Source organism: Heterodontus francisci, chromosome 7 (assembly GCF_036365525.1).
Source record: "Heterodontus francisci isolate sHetFra1 chromosome 7, sHetFra1.hap1, whole genome shotgun sequence".
Lineage (NCBI taxonomy): Eukaryota > Metazoa > Chordata > Chondrichthyes > Heterodontiformes > Heterodontidae > Heterodontus > Heterodontus francisci.
The window spans coordinates 24,119,061-24,134,466 of record NC_090377.1 but is presented as its reverse complement, the minus strand read 5'-3'; the positions used below and the strand labels follow the sequence as shown (position 1 = coordinate 24,134,466).

Genomic DNA, 15,406 nt, shown 5'->3' with positions numbered 1-15,406 from the left:
ACAGAGGAGGGACTCTATGCGTGGAGCCAGAGGAAATGGGCTAAGTACTAAATGAGTACTTTGCATCAGTATTCACCAAGGAGAAGGACTTGGTGGATGATGAGTCCGGGGAAGGGAGTGTAGATAGTCTGGGTCATGTCGATATCAAAAAGGAGGAGGTGTTGGGCGTCTTGAAATACATCAAGGTAGATAAGTCCCCAAAGCCTAATGGGATCTACCCCAGAATACTGAGGGAGGCAAGGGAGGAAATTGCTGGGGCCTTGACAGAAATCTTTTTATCCTCATTGGCTATAGGTGAGGTCCCAGAGTACTGGAGAATAGCCAATGTTGTTCCTTTGTTTAAGAAGGGTAGCAAGGATAATCCAGGAAATTACAAGCCAGTGAGCCTTACGTCAGTGGTAGGGAAATTATTGGAGAAGATTCGTCGGGACAGGATTTACTCCCATTTGGAAACAATGGACTTATTAGCGAGAGGCAGCATGGTTTTGTGAAGGGGGGGGGGTCGTGTCTCACTAACTTGATCAAGTTTTTGAGGAAGTGACGAAGATTATTGATGAAGGAAGGGCAGTGGATGTTGTCTACATGGACTTCAGTAAAGCCTTTGACAAGGTCTCTCATGGCAGACTGGTACAAAAGGTGAAGTCACACGGGATCAGAGGTGAGCTGGCAAGATGGATACAGAACTGGCTTGGTAATAGAAGACAGAGGGTAGCAGTGGAAGGGTGCTTTTCTGAATGGAGGGATGTGACTAGTGGCGTTCCAAAAGGATCAGTGCTGGGACCTTTGCTGTTTGTAGTATATATAAATGATTTGGAGGAAAATGTAGCTGGTCTGATTAGTAAGTTTGTGGACGACACAAAGGTTGGTGGAGTTGTGGATAGTGATGAGGATTGTCAGAGGATACAGCAGGATATAGATCGGTTGGAGACTTGGGCGGAGAAATGGCAGATGGAGTTTAATCTGGACAAATGTGAGGTAATGCATTTTGGAAGATCTAATACAGGTGGGAAGTATACAGTAAATGGCAGAACCCTTCAGAGTATTGACAGGCAGAGAGATCTGGGCGTACAGGTCCACAGATCACTGAAAGTGGCAACGCAGGTGGATAGGGTAGACAAGAAGGCATACGGCATGCTTGCCTTCATCGGTCGGGGCATAGTGTATAAAAATTGGCAAGTCATGCTGCAGCTGTACAGAACTTTGGTTAGGTCACACTTAGAATATTGTGTACAATTCTGGTCATGGAGGCTTTGGAGAGGGAACAGAAGAGGTTTACCAGGATGTTGCCTGGTCTGAAGGGCATTAGCTATGAGGAGAGGTTGGATAAACTCGGATTGTTTTCACTGGAACGACGGAGGTGGAGGGGGCGACATGATAGATGTTTACAAAGTTATGAGTGGCATGGACAGAGTGGATAGTCAGAAGCTTTTTCCCAGGGTGGAAGAGTCAGTTACTCGGGGACATAGGTTTAAGGTGAGAGGGGCAAAGTTTAGAGGGGATGTGCAAGGCATGTTTTTTACACAGAGGGTGGTGAGTGCCTGGAACTTGCTGCTGGGAGAGGTGGTGGAAGCAGGTACGATAGCAATGTTTAAGAGGCATCTTGACAAATACATGAATAGGATGGGAATAGCGGGATACGGACCCCGGAAGTGCAGACAGTTTCAGTTAGACAGGCATCAAGATTGGCGCAGACTTGGAGGGCCGAATGGCCTGTTCCTGTGCTGTACAGTTCTTTATTCTTTGTTCTTTGAGTGGCTTGCTAGGCCATTTCAGAGGGCATTTAAGAGTCAACCACATTGCTGTGGGTCTGGAGTAACATGTAGACCAGACCAGGTAAGGACAGCAGATTTCTTTCCCTAAAGGACATTAGTGAACCAGATGGGTTTTTACAACAATCGACAATGGTTTCACGGCCATCATTAGACTAGCTTTTAATTCCATATTTATTAATTATTATTATTGTAATTATAATGCTTTTTAATAATTATTATTATTGTAGGTATTACCCTTCTACCCAAGTAAAAGCTGTTAAATCTATTGACTTTGGTGAAGGGTTATGAACCTGCAGCAGGAACCTAACCTTTTTTGTTTCTCCACAGATGCTGCCTGATCTATTGTGTGTTTCCAGCATTTTCTGTTTTATAAAGATGGTACTGCCTAGTTGGAATTCAAACTGCAGCTACTGGTCTCACTGCTGTGAAAATACATCCTCAGTAGCTACAGTGTCCACTGACAGCTCATGCAACCTGGCTGCAATACAGACTGTCAGGTCCACAAAGAGCTATGCCTATGCTGTTACCTGCCTATGTGGAGTTCAGCTCCCAGCTGCTAAATGATAAAACTTTTGAGAGTGTAGGGGGAGATTCCATATTTTCAATGCACTTATAAAGTGCCCAGAAGGTCTATTAGATGCGCTGATCACTTCATAAACATGGTTTGAAATCACACTAGACCTACAACCCATGTGGTGTTGAACTTAAGACTCCCTCACCCAGAGGAGTTCTACTCTAGGCAGATCAAAACATAATGTTAGGGCTATGCTGCAACTCTGCCAGCCTAACAACAACAACTTACATTTATATAGCACCTATAACATAGTAAAATATCCCGAGGTGCTTCACAGGTGCATTGTCGAACAAAATTTGACACTGAGCTACCTAAGGAGATATTGGTGAGCAAAAACTTGATCAGAGATTGGTTTTAAGGAGCAACTTAAAGGAGGAGAGAGAGGTAGATAGACAGAGAGGTTAAGGGAGGGAATTCCACAGCAGCCTAGGCTGCTGAAGGCATGGCCGCCAATGGTGGAGCAATTAATATCGGGTGGGTGGGTGAGTGGGGGGGAGGAATCACAAGAGGCCAGATTTGGAGGAGCACAGAGAACAGGCAGGGCTGTCGGGCTGAAGGAGGGGCGAGGCCACAATGGGTTTTGAAAACATGGATAAATATTTTTAAATCAAGGTGTTGCTTGGCTGGGAGCCAATGTAGGTCAGCGAGCATAGGAGTGATGGGTAAATAAAAGTTAGGATGCAGGCAGCAGAGTTTTGGATGAGTGCAAGTTTACAGAGAATGGTATCTGGGAGACCAGCAAGGAAAGCATTAGAATAGTCAAGCTCAAAGTAACAAAGGCAAGGATGAGGGTCTGAGCAGCAGATGAGCTAAGTTTCAAATGAGTCCAAAGTTGCAAAACAAACAACATGTAAAGCGCATCTGTTCCAGCAGTCTGAAAATAAAGTCCCTTCCCAAAGTGATTTTCAGCCAATGAAGTACTTTTCAAATGTGGACACTGTTGTAATCATAACGCCTTTAACAATAACCTTCACTAAGGCTTCTTGTATAAGCAACTGGGCGTGTGAGCTGGAGACTTTCCGACCAATAATTCGAGATGTCTTGAACCTGGTGGACTTTCCTTGGCGAAGCTGCCGTGCATGTTAATGTGACGGAAGGTCTCACCTTTGTCCCGTCTCTATTTTATTCTTGACAAAACACATCGAATAGGCCCATACATGACTGAGAACTAATGTCAAAGCGGATTATGCAAAGCAAGTGCCCGCATTGCTGACCCACCTTTCTTCTCTGCTTCCCAGTGAGGTTGTAATATTGTAACAATAGTGCGTGTGAACCGCTGGGCGGTGAGGATCAATGAGCGTGAAAGCTTCATTAGCAGCCGAAAGGATCAGTGGCAGCATAAACACTTGGAGAAAGGTTGGGGGTGGGGGGCGGGGTGGTGATTGGTTATTTTGTTTCATGAATGCGTGAAAGAAGGAATTGACAAGATTTGTTAAATCAGGAAACAGCGTCTCTGCGAGAGGGCTAGTAAATCTAGTCGAGGGGCAGGAGGTCTACCTGGGCAGGCGGAAGACACGAAACTGCGGCTAATGCTAAACCTCGGTGCCAAGATTGACTTAACACTGGTTAACGATGCTTCCAACTAAGTAGAGGAGTGTCCCCATCCCGATTTAAATGGAGTTGGATGAAACAGATTCACTGGCATACAACAACAATACATAGATCCTGCAGTACAAGTGGAAATATTTCGTTGTATTTTTAACATCGGACGTTGATATTGTTGTAATTGTGCGTTGATCTTATTGGTCAATTATTTGATGACAATACGTATTGAGGGATATGGAGAAAAGGCAGGTCGGTGAAGTTGAGATACGGATCAGCCATAATCTAGTAACAGGCTGGGGTGGGTTTTGGTGAGACCACATCTGGAATACTTTGTGCAGTTTTGGTCTCCACATTTAAGAAAGCATATATTTGCACTGGAGGTGGTACTGCGAAGGTTAACTAAATGAGATGAGAGGGTTGTCCTATGGTGACAGGCTGAGTAAATTGGACCTATATTCTCTGGAGTTTAGAAGAATGAGAGGTGATCTCATTGAAACGTATTCATTCTGAAGGGGCTGGATAGGGTAGACACTGAGAGATTGTTTCCGCTGGTCGGGAATCAGGGGCGCAGTCTCAGGATAAGGGGCTGATCATTTAGAACTGAGATGCGGAGAAATTACTTCACTCAAAAGGGTTGTGCGTCTTTAGAGTTCTCTGCCCCAGAGGGTTGTGGATGCTCCATCATTGAATACATTTAAGGCTGGGATAGACAGATTTTTGGTCTCAAGGAATCTGAGGGATATGGCAAGCGGCAGGAAAGTGGAGTTGAAGCCTAAGATCAGCCATGATCGTATTGAATGGCGGAGCAGGGTCGATGGGTTATATGATCTCCTGCTCTTAATTCTTGTGTTCTTGTGGGGGAGGCTGAATGGCCTAGTCCTGTTCCTATCTGAACATTATAATATATGTCAGAAAAAAGATAGTGATTTTTATTGGAGCCCTAAATCCCGAATCCAATCCCTTACTATTTCTAGGCATGATTCTAATATTTACTTGGAATTTTTCTTTTTTGGTAAAGCAATGTGGGAAGAATAGTGATTTTAACGGGGCTGAGGTCGGAAAGAGCTGATTACTTGCAATTGCAGAAATCACAACGAAGGGTCCCAAGAACATTGTCAGGTATCCCACACACCCTGGCCTTGTGGAAATAACTACTGACACAAATCCCATCGCTGTAGACTTTTTTATTATTGTAGCCAAACTGTACAGAAGTGTCAAATAGTCCAGCTGTTAACTAGTAAATGAAGATGAATCTGAACCAGTTTCAAATTACCATATTGGTAACAATAAAGGAAATGCATGATACGGTCAGAATGTGACAGGTTGACACTGTGTGTATATTTTGATACTTTGTATAGCAGGTGCTTGCTTGTGATAAGTTGCACAGGTTATTGAGAAATGGAATCCACATGACATGAAGCTGACAGAATACTCACCTTCCTTGCTAACCACTCTTTTAACTCTAAACTTCTCAATGGCCTTGCCGCCCAATGACATTTACAGAACACTAAATACTTGACCTCTTTGGTTCCGTTATTTAATCCATTGATATGTATAATACATTTCCATTTTCTCCCCAGAATTCTGCTTCTTTCTATAAAAATAACATTTTCTTTTTTTTTTGCTTTTTTTTTTAAAAATGGCAGTTTTTAAAACTAATCAACGCAACTTCTCAGTGCAAATAGAAAACGCGAAAAAAACTCTATAAAACAATCATTCGCCGTGTACAGGAAGCGAAAGATTTAGCTTCAAGTAATTGGAAAGATTTTAAATCCGTTAATTCACCTGTTTACTGCCAATCGTTTACATTGCATAGCTCCCAACTGGCACTTATTTAATAAGAAACGAATGGAGTTGGGTAATTTGTGAAGAAGTGCACCGTTAAGTACCACTCTTTTTTCAAGGCATTCAGATATGCAAGTGCTTAATGTGCTTTCGGTACTTTGTAAGTGCTATGCGACTCCAACGTCGTAACGCAATATGACAATCAATGCACATTGTATCCGTTCATCATGGAATGATCTTGAACCGTGCTATCACTGAAGGACCGCTTTAATACAATCCATGGGCTTCATCCTTTCGGCCCATTCTGAATTCACTTACTATCTGAAAGCAGTTTATATATTAATAGCGAAAGGAAACGATAAGGAAAGGAGGGGGAAAGGATAGTTTAAAACACAGTGGGAAAAGGGGAAAAGGCAGGAGAGGAGAGATGAAGAAGGGGGAAAGGGACAGACATGTGTCAATGGTTCCACTCTACAGATGAAGTATTAAAATGAGTCGAATTGATATTTTTAAGTTGGTTGAAACGTGTGAAATCGTCGCCAAGTTTCTATTCAGACCGCCCCGTCCCTATACGAGGCACAGTCAAGTTTCAAGCGTATGGAGAACAGAGACCCCAGTGTTCAGAACTGCTTGTATTGTGACGACACATAGAGCAGACGTTACTTGGGAGGGCGAGGGGGGGTAGTGGGGGGGTGGGGGGGGGAGTGTAGTTTGTTTGCTGGAAAGTAAAGATCAGTATCTCAAGTTTCTCCACTGTTATATTTAAATGTTCATTTTCACTCTTGTGTGTCCATGATTCAAATAGTGTGTGGAACCCGACTAAAAAACAACACAGGTTCCTTAAATCCGACCATTTCCACTATAGTGTCAAACAGAAGTCTTTGCGGTATAAATAATTAAGTGTTCAATTTCTCACCGAAGCAGAGTGCTGTGAAGGAACACTCCATCTTAAAGGTGACTCTCGCACCACTTCAATACATTGTGATGTGCTTTTGCTATTTGCAGTGCTCCAGGGAGCCTCAACCGGCCTTTGCTTTAAACCACATTGAGAAAACATAAATGCTATCATTGTGCTTGGTACTGGTGAGGTGAGGCAGTCACACTATATACAGTATTTCCCCCTTTCTCCGGAATGGTTACAAGTCAGACGCTGATTGATTTACCCCCGTGATAAAATTGGGTTGGCTTCTTGAAGTCAATGACTTGGTGAATTGAGTGTGCAGCAAACCAACCCCTTTTTTTTCTAATATTAAAAAAGTGTCCTTAAAAAGTGCCCTCAGGAAAGCCCCTCATGCACAGCCACACTCTTCCACAATCATATTGGGCACGTCCCTCTTCACAATGTTATACTCGTCATCGAAGTAGAGCATTGACATGGTGCTGAGTTTAGTGGGGATGCAACAGGAGTTCATGGAGCCGGGGTTCATGCCTCGCATCCTGTACTGATTCACCACGGCCGTGTGAAAGGACGAGGCTGAGCCTGGTGCCCCAGCCATGTAAGCGGGGCAGCTCCCCTCGCAGTAGTTCCCGTAGTAACCTGTCGGGGCGATGATCCAGTCGTTCCAGCCGATGAGTCGGAAATCGATGTAAAACTGCTGTCTGCAGCACAGGTTGGTCCTGCCGTCACACTCCAGGCCTCTCTTACGGATGCGGTGCTTGCTGTCCAGCGCCCGGGCTTGTACCACCAGGAAGGGGCGGTGGGACTCGTCGGCGCTGTCCACCAGGATGGGGGTCACGGCCAAGCCCTCGCAACCCTGGCACTGTACTTCCATGTCGTGCCTCCTCTCCCCCCTCTCGAAGTGAGCCTGGATGGCCTCCGTCATGGGGAAGGTGTGCCAGCTGCTTCTCTTCAGCTCGACCCTCTTCTCAACTGATGTCCATGTGTTGGAGCTCCCAGCTTCTTGCAAGGAGATTTTCACCGTCACTTTGCGCCTGCTGCCCTTTTCAGGCTTGGAGGGGAGCAGTTTCAAATAGAGCCACAAGTTGGCTTGCTGGACAAAGAGATTTTGGTTCCCCTCGTTTGAAATCAGAAAGTACAGGCGTGATTTGGATGAAGCCAGCTCATCTGCATGAAGAGAATAGAAAATGTTAATCCTTGGATGACTCGCAGGGTATTCGCCTCTGAGTCAGAAATGTATTCACGACAGTTCTCCAGCGAGTTGCGAGAAACGTGTGTTAAGACGCGATTACTTTGAGTCGTTCACTGTTTAGAAAAAAAGTGCCTGATTGTAACTTTGTTTAGATGCCACAGCTGTGTTTAAGAACTTTACACACAGCTCTTAAGATCACTACCCTAAAACCTGAACAGAAAAGATCGAATAAAGAACCACTAAAAGACAGACCTCTATATCAGCTTAATAAAGTACATTTTTGTTATATGGGTTACGAATAATATTGCACTTTAGCGAAGACATCAGAACACAAACAGAGATGGCATTCCTAATCAGCCTGATGTTTTAAAGGCCATTAATTGAGGGAAGTTCGTAGTTTTTCATGCAATACATAGCAGAGAAACGTCATGTTAATAGCAGATCATGCCTGGAATATTTCAGTATGCTTACACGCGTTTTTCAGATTGAAACATTAGAATAAGGTGACAACTTTAATACTGTAAAGCGGGACTTTGCGACAAATTTTGAGGTGTGATATGTTCCAGTCTATTAATGTAAATTCACAAACCCCCTCGCAACTATATGCCAGAAGTATTAAAGGTTTCATTCCACTCCAACAAGTGACTCACTCAAACACGAAATTACGGGTTTGCCCGCAACATTATCTTACATATACTTTGGCAAAACTGGAACAGCTTAGTCGCCAAGAGCAAATGAATTTAATGAATAATAGGCAATAGATGGGGCGAGTAAAAAGTTCTTTATAAAGTAATCTGCATAGGTTTTTCCTCTGGTATTACTAAATTAGAACATGTACTTTGCACATAGACTCGGTTGAAATAATAATGAATTATTTGGATTATAATTTACTGAGAAGACGATGTCTACTCTTGCTTCTCAGATGCATGAAGTGTTGGGGAGATTTAACTACTCAGGCACAATATTTTCTAAGCAGCAATGGCAATCACTAACGCAAACAAGATTTGGGCTCAGATATATTTTGCACAGACTTCAAAGTGCTCTATGTTTTGTGTTGTCCCTGCAATAAAAGCAACTGGAATTTTACTTCCAAGCCCCAGCAAAGCAGCCGCAAAGACACTTTCAGAATATATGGAGCTACTTCAGCTTTCGAAAGTGCGTTTATTCAGCCCTACTGTAAACTTTACAAGGCCGTAAATACCATGTTTGCGCTGCTATTGTGAAGCTGACTGCAGACTGGGATGTAGTATTTTTCAAAGACCATCTCGCTATTCTGTAAAGGGTTGGGGGCGGGGTGGGAGGGGGTGGTCTCCAATATAACTTGTAAGGAAAATAATGAGCAAAACGCGTGCAGGTTCCAAACTATGAAACGGTGGAACACTTTTTTTCCTATCAAGATGATCGTCACCATTATTCTGCCAACCAGTGGGTGTTATTTTAAAAGGAAAGTTCTCCCCGTTATTCTCCCCATATATATTGTAAAACATGTAAAGATCATTTCCCTTGAAATCAGACTTCGACGCATACGGTGAATGGCGTATTTGTTGTTTTAGAGAGGACATTTCATCCTTAATATTATAATCTTAGATCCTGCCCCATAATAGATTTAATGAGTTTTTTTAACACTATGGTAAAGTTATTATTCTATGTAGTGTTATAAATAAAGCATCGTCCTTCCAATTTGGTGCACTTTTGCCTGAACTACATAAGTGCATAACCAAAATCATGAAAACTTATTTAGTCCATCCCGCTCAAATTAGGCGTTCCTGGTTCTGCTTACATTTAACCACACGTTGTACAGTAAACACCAGTGAAGCCAAGAATATACTGAATCAAGAAATATTTTTATATTATTTCCTCATCTGTTGTATGCACGGCTTGATTCCACATTCCACTAAATAGCTGTAAGAGAGCCTGGGAGGTGCGTGATGCATTTTGCCAACTATTTTTATGATACTTCTTGTAGAACATGACATCAAACCACTTTTTTCATGTAATTGCTATAAATTAGAGCCTTACACACGCTACCAATTAATTTGTCATTGGCCGGCAAATCCTGAGCCCCATTTCATTATATCCGACGTCCGTTTTGACCGTAACCCTTTCAGTGCAATCTTTTCTTTGGACTTTTGTTTTTCAGAATCTACACATTTTATCGTAAGCGACAAACTACAATGATAATGTAGCGGACTGCCGTCAAATTTGAATACCAATAAACTGCTGCAGTGAAAGGGAGCAGATTAAAGGTGAATGTTATTCCGTCATTAACTTATAATAAAATCTAAATATGCTCCCAAACCTCGGACTCTCACAGGTTTACATTTGGTACTGAGTTACAGCTCTAGTGGTGATTGTGATATGTTACAGTTACACAGCTCTGTCACTCTGCTACCTACAGATTAGGGCAAAGGGAAATTCTAACCCTGAGTGCGAACTGTACTATTCCAGTTTTTAGAATCAGGACTCCCACCCACGACCTGTTCAGATTCGTCGTCCAGCCCAAAAGTTAGCTACTGTAAAAAGTTACTGTCAGCATTACTAAAGCGGGAAGGGTCACCTACATTTATTTCAATCGTTTTAAGTTCAATGTCCGGATTGTTCCAGGAAAGTTTACCGACCTGTCTCAGCAAAGCTGATGATCTCCGAGGTCTGTTCCTGCAGTTCCTTCTTGGAGTTTAAGGTCGCATGCCCGTCCAGGTTGGGGATCTCCAACCTGCCGTCCTCCCGCATCTTGCCGGCGTGCAACTTCCTCAGAGCGGTGACCATTGCGGCTTTGGGAACGGGGTGCGTGATGTTCGGCCTCTCCCGCATCTGCAGCCGGTTTAATATGTGCCTCTTGACGGCTTCCAAGAAGAGCGCGTCCGTCTTGCTGGGCTCCTCTGGCTGGCCGATCCGGCACGTCGTGCAGGAACTGGGGCTGAAGGGGGGCGAGGCTTCGGCTGCAGGGGCCGGAGTGGAGCCGGCACACACCAGAATCAGCAGCAGCCAGGCTCCCGTCACACACAAAAGGCTCATCTTCCCACCGGCAACACAAACCAACGCCGCTGACCGGCTCCCCAGAAACACACAAAAAAAAAATCACTAGCAAATATGGCTTAAAAGTGGGTTAGTGTTCGTGCTGGGATTGCCACTGTTTTTTGGATGAGTCTCAATAAGCATTATATAATCAGAAAGTGGGAGACGGGGATCTGCTTTCTACGGTAGATGCTTCCAGGTTGTATCGGCTTCCTTGCGATAAATAACTTTTAAAAAAAAACAAAACTAAAGGGCCGCTGGGATACAAAAAAAAATGAGCATCCACACTCAATGCACTAACTCTTTTATTGCACTTTTGAAGGCAGCCAGCGCCGTTTCAGGGTTGCTTGAAGTTATTCTGCACGGTTTAAGAGCCCAGAAAATGATTGGTCTGCAAGTCCCAATTTTAACGTAACGTGAATGACCCAGTATATATACATATGGGAAAAAAAGAGATCCAGTTGCGGGGGGGGTGGGGGGTTGGGGGGAGACACTGTGGTTCGCCAGGACAGGAGTTCTCTTGACTTTAAAGCAATAATCCAGCATTTGTCATTTGCGTCAGGGTGTTATTGTTGGTCATCCACTGCCTCCCGTGTTAATTCAATGCAGTGACTGTGGCGCTGACTTGATTCCCTAAAGGCGCAATTAAACAGCATTAACGATCCGCTCTCCCGGCCGCCTCTGCCAGCAATCACGACATTGTGTCACTTGGAGCAAACTTTTATATGGTCGGGATAACCACGTGGAAAGTTCCACCTATTAACAGGCTCGGTGCAGAGATAGGCGAGATTTAACCCTTTACTCCTGGGGGACAGCCACTTCCTGGAGAAATATTACAAACGCGCTGCTGCTCTCTTTTTAAAGGATTCTGTTTTCATAAAAAGGAATTTACAGAGTCAAAGAGACAGACCATCTCTGACAGTGACAGCTTAAGGGACGGGCGATGTGCGGGCTGGTTAGAAACTTCTCACGAAATGGCACTAAAGTTTTATTTTGTCTCTGTGTGTGTTTTCCAACTTTTTTTTTTGAATGGATGGCTCTTTAATCTAAATTACTTGCGAATGGAGGGTTTCTAAAAGGGCACAGGACGTGCAGAATATGAGAGGATGGGTTATCTCAGGTGCCGTGGCTGCAAGGTGATGCCAGATTTCGCCAATATTCCTCTCCTGTGGTGCATTAACCGGGTTTACAAAACATCGCAGGCATTAGCCCCTACTTCCAGTCTTCATTACTTCTCTGTAATGTAAATTAATATTTGGCAGCCCCATATAGGAAACCGCATATATCCCATCTCTGTAACGGGCATTCCTTTAGTTGGCTTATTTGTAGCACTTTGTGTGGTGATCTCAGAAATAAAGTGAATCGTTCTGTCTATATTGAAGGAAGAGTTTGTGTTTGAAAATCAATAGCTTTATTTCACCTGGATTTTAATTCGAGCAACCCTGGCAATATTCCGAATGACCTAAGCCATTTTTATGTCTGTAAACAGCTGGTGGCCAGTCCGGGTCAAGTGCGGTTATCCAAATTACAAGCGGTCTTTAGCCTCCAGCATGACCCTTGCCTTGTATTGGTCTCTACAGGGGTAATTAAAAACCAAAATAAATCCAAATCAGATTCACTTAATCCAGGCACTTTTCAGTGAGGGAAAATACAAGTGGACCAACATTGAGATTATTACAATAAGGGGACACCTTGACCTCTATTTCCCCATTCAGGTAGACTGGAAGTGATTGACTGGGGCAGCTCTGAACGCAAAGTGTTAAAGCGATTGCCTTCCAGCTCCTTCTGTCACAGTTAATTAAGGCTGACAAAGAGAACATGAGCTCGGGCTGAGAAATCCGTCCAATGTGTGCCAGGAATGGACAGATTGTCACCGATAATGAATATTTTGTACCTAGGTCTTGATGGCATCCACTCAAAATTACAATTCGCTCTTTCTTCTCATCACTGATTATTGACTTGTCTATAACTTAAGTATAAAATCGCTTGCTTTTTACCTTCCCTTTCATTCAAATACTTTCCAATTTCCCCCACATAATTTACAAGAAAGGTGGGCTCGAACAGGGGCACTAACAAATAACTAATCTAGCATTTTTCCTTGGCTTGGTGGTCAGTGCTCAAATGATACAATGAAAGTGAAACTCTCTGCTCAAAGCCATGTCAAGCAAATAGAGCGCCACCCACCTTTAAAAGTGTGCGAATGGCCAGTTGCAAACGCTGATCTGTCCTACTGGAATATTAAGGCTGGTAAATGTACAGACACGCAGTGGATTCCAGGGCTTGGAATCATTCGATGTCGCGGGAACAATGGCCTTCACACTGTGAACAAGTTTGGAAAAGGAATAAAACCAGATCAAAATGTAAATATTTAGGGTTGAAAATTGTTGATTTTATACTTTTTCCTTGTGAGATCACATAAAATTATTACCAAGCATGGCTCAGTGACAGGTGTAAAATGGGATGAAATTGTGAATGTTATTTTACTTTTTAGACAGGTTCCTTACTCTGTCGTCTGCAGTTACTGAAGAAATCATCATTAATAATCTCACCGAGTTACCTCCTTCACACTGACACATTTCCCCATTTGCCATCCGCAGGGTTTAGCTTACGCTTAGTGCTTAAAAAGGTCATTTTTCTTTTCTGCTTTTCTATGAGGAAGATAATATTAGAAAAGCTTTATTTGCAATCAGAACTTATCCTTTTTCATTCTTTCATGGGATGTGGGTGTCACTGGCAAGGCCAGCATTTGTTGCCCATCCCTAAATGCCTTTGCGAAGGTTGTGAGCTGCCTTCTTGAACTGCTGCAGTCCATCTGGTGTAGGTACACCCACAGTGCTGTTGGGAAGGGAGTTCCAGGTATCTGACCCAGCGATAGTGAAGAATGGCGATATAGTTCCAAATTAGGATGATGTGTGGCTTGGAGGGGAACTTGCCGGTGGTGGTGTTCCCATGTGTCTGCTGCCCTTGTCCTTCTAAGTGGTAGAGGTCACGGGCTTGGAAGGTGCTGTCTAAGGAGCCTTGGCAATTTGCTGCAGTGTATCTTGTATAGAGTATGCACTGCTGCCACTGTGCGCCAGTGGCAGAGGGAGTGAATGTTTAAGGTGGTTAATGGGGTGCCGATCAAGCGGGCTGTTTTGTCCTGGATGCTGTCGAGCTTGTTGAGTGTTTTTGGAGCTGCACTCGTCCAGGCAAGTGGAGAGTATTCCATCACACTCCTGACTTGTACCTTGTAGATAGTGGACAGGCTTTGGGGAATCAGGAGGTGAGTTACTCGCCACAGGATTCCCAGCCTCTGACCGGCTCTTGTAGTCACTGTATTAATAGGGCTGGTCTAGTTCAGTTTCTGGTCAATGGTGACCCCCAGGATGTTGATGGTCAGGGATTCAGCGATGGTAATGCCATTGAATGTTGAGGGGAGATGGATAGATTCTCTCATTGCAGATAGTCATTGCCCAGCACTTGTGTGGCGCAAGTGTTACTTGCCACCTACCAGCCCAAGTCTGAATGTTGTCCAGGTCTTGCTGCATGTGAACACGGGCTGCTTCAGTATCTGAGGAGTCGGAAATGGTACTGGGCACTGTGCAATCATCAGCAAACTTCCCCTTTTCTGACCATATGATGGAGGGAAGGTCATTGATGAAGCAGCTGAAGACGGCTGGGCCTAGGACACTACCTGGAGGAACTCCTGGAGGAATGTCCCGGGGCTTGGATGTTCGGCCTCCAACAAGCACTACCATCTTCCTTTGTACTAGGTATGACTCCAACGAGTGAAGAACTTTCCCCCGATTCCCATTGATGTCAATTTTGCTAGGGCTTCTTGATGCCACACTCAGTCAAACATTGCAGTAGGCCACCAGAAGTTCAGGGTCACAGTTATAGACTGAATGGAGGTGTTCCGCAAAGCAGTCACCCAATCTCCGTTTGGTCTCCCAGTAGAGCAGACCACATCATGAGCAGCAAATACAGCATACTAAATTGAAAGAAATACATATAAATTACTGTTTCACCTGGAAGAAGTGTTTGAGACCTTGGATAGTGAGAAGAGAGGAGGTAAAAGGGCAGGTGTTACATCTCCTGCGCTTGCATGGAAAGGTGCAGTGGGAAGGGGATGGGATGTTGGGGGTGATAGATGAGAGGACCAGGGTGTCATGGAGGGAATGATCCCTTTGCACTGCTGAAAGGTGAGGGGAGCTGTGCTAATATGTGTTTTGTTGAGGGATGAATGTTAGTAAGAACAGTGAAAGAACTCTGTCTTCTTCAATTGGAGACATGGGATCTTTCTTCAGGATAAGCAGCTGAAGTGAAAGTATCTTCAGGTCTACAGGGAAAGGATGAGGGAGTGAAACTAGCTGATTTCCTTTTGCAGAGAGCTGGCATGGACACAATGGGCCGAATGGCTTCCATCTGTGCTGTAACCATTCTATTATTCTAAATGCTGCCTGATGTCAAGGGCAGTCACTCTCACCTCACCTCTTTAAATTAGCTCTTTTGTCCTTGTTTGGACTAAGGCTGTAATGAGGTCTGGAGCTGAGCAGGCCTGGTGGAACCCAAACTGAGCATTGGTGAGCAGGTTATTGCTGTGTAAGTGCTGCTTGATAGCACTATCGATGACACCTTCCATTGCT

At 44.0% G+C, this 15,406-nt stretch overlaps 1 protein-coding gene across 1 annotated transcript; it reads right to left on the bottom strand.

Moving 5' to 3' along the window:
* Positions 1–5,826: 5,826 nt before the first annotated feature.
* On the bottom strand, positions 5,827–10,781 carry LOC137371685 (inhibin beta B chain-like). Its single transcript, XM_068034480.1, has 2 exons — positions 10,385–10,781; positions 5,827–7,741 (listed from the first exon to the last, which is right to left on the bottom strand). Exons 1-2 carry the CDS (start codon positions 10,779–10,781, stop codon positions 6,966–6,968), a joined length of 1,173 nt encoding a protein of 390 aa, XP_067890581.1. The 3' UTR covers positions 5,827–6,965.
* Positions 10,782–15,406: the final 4,625 nt, after the last annotated feature.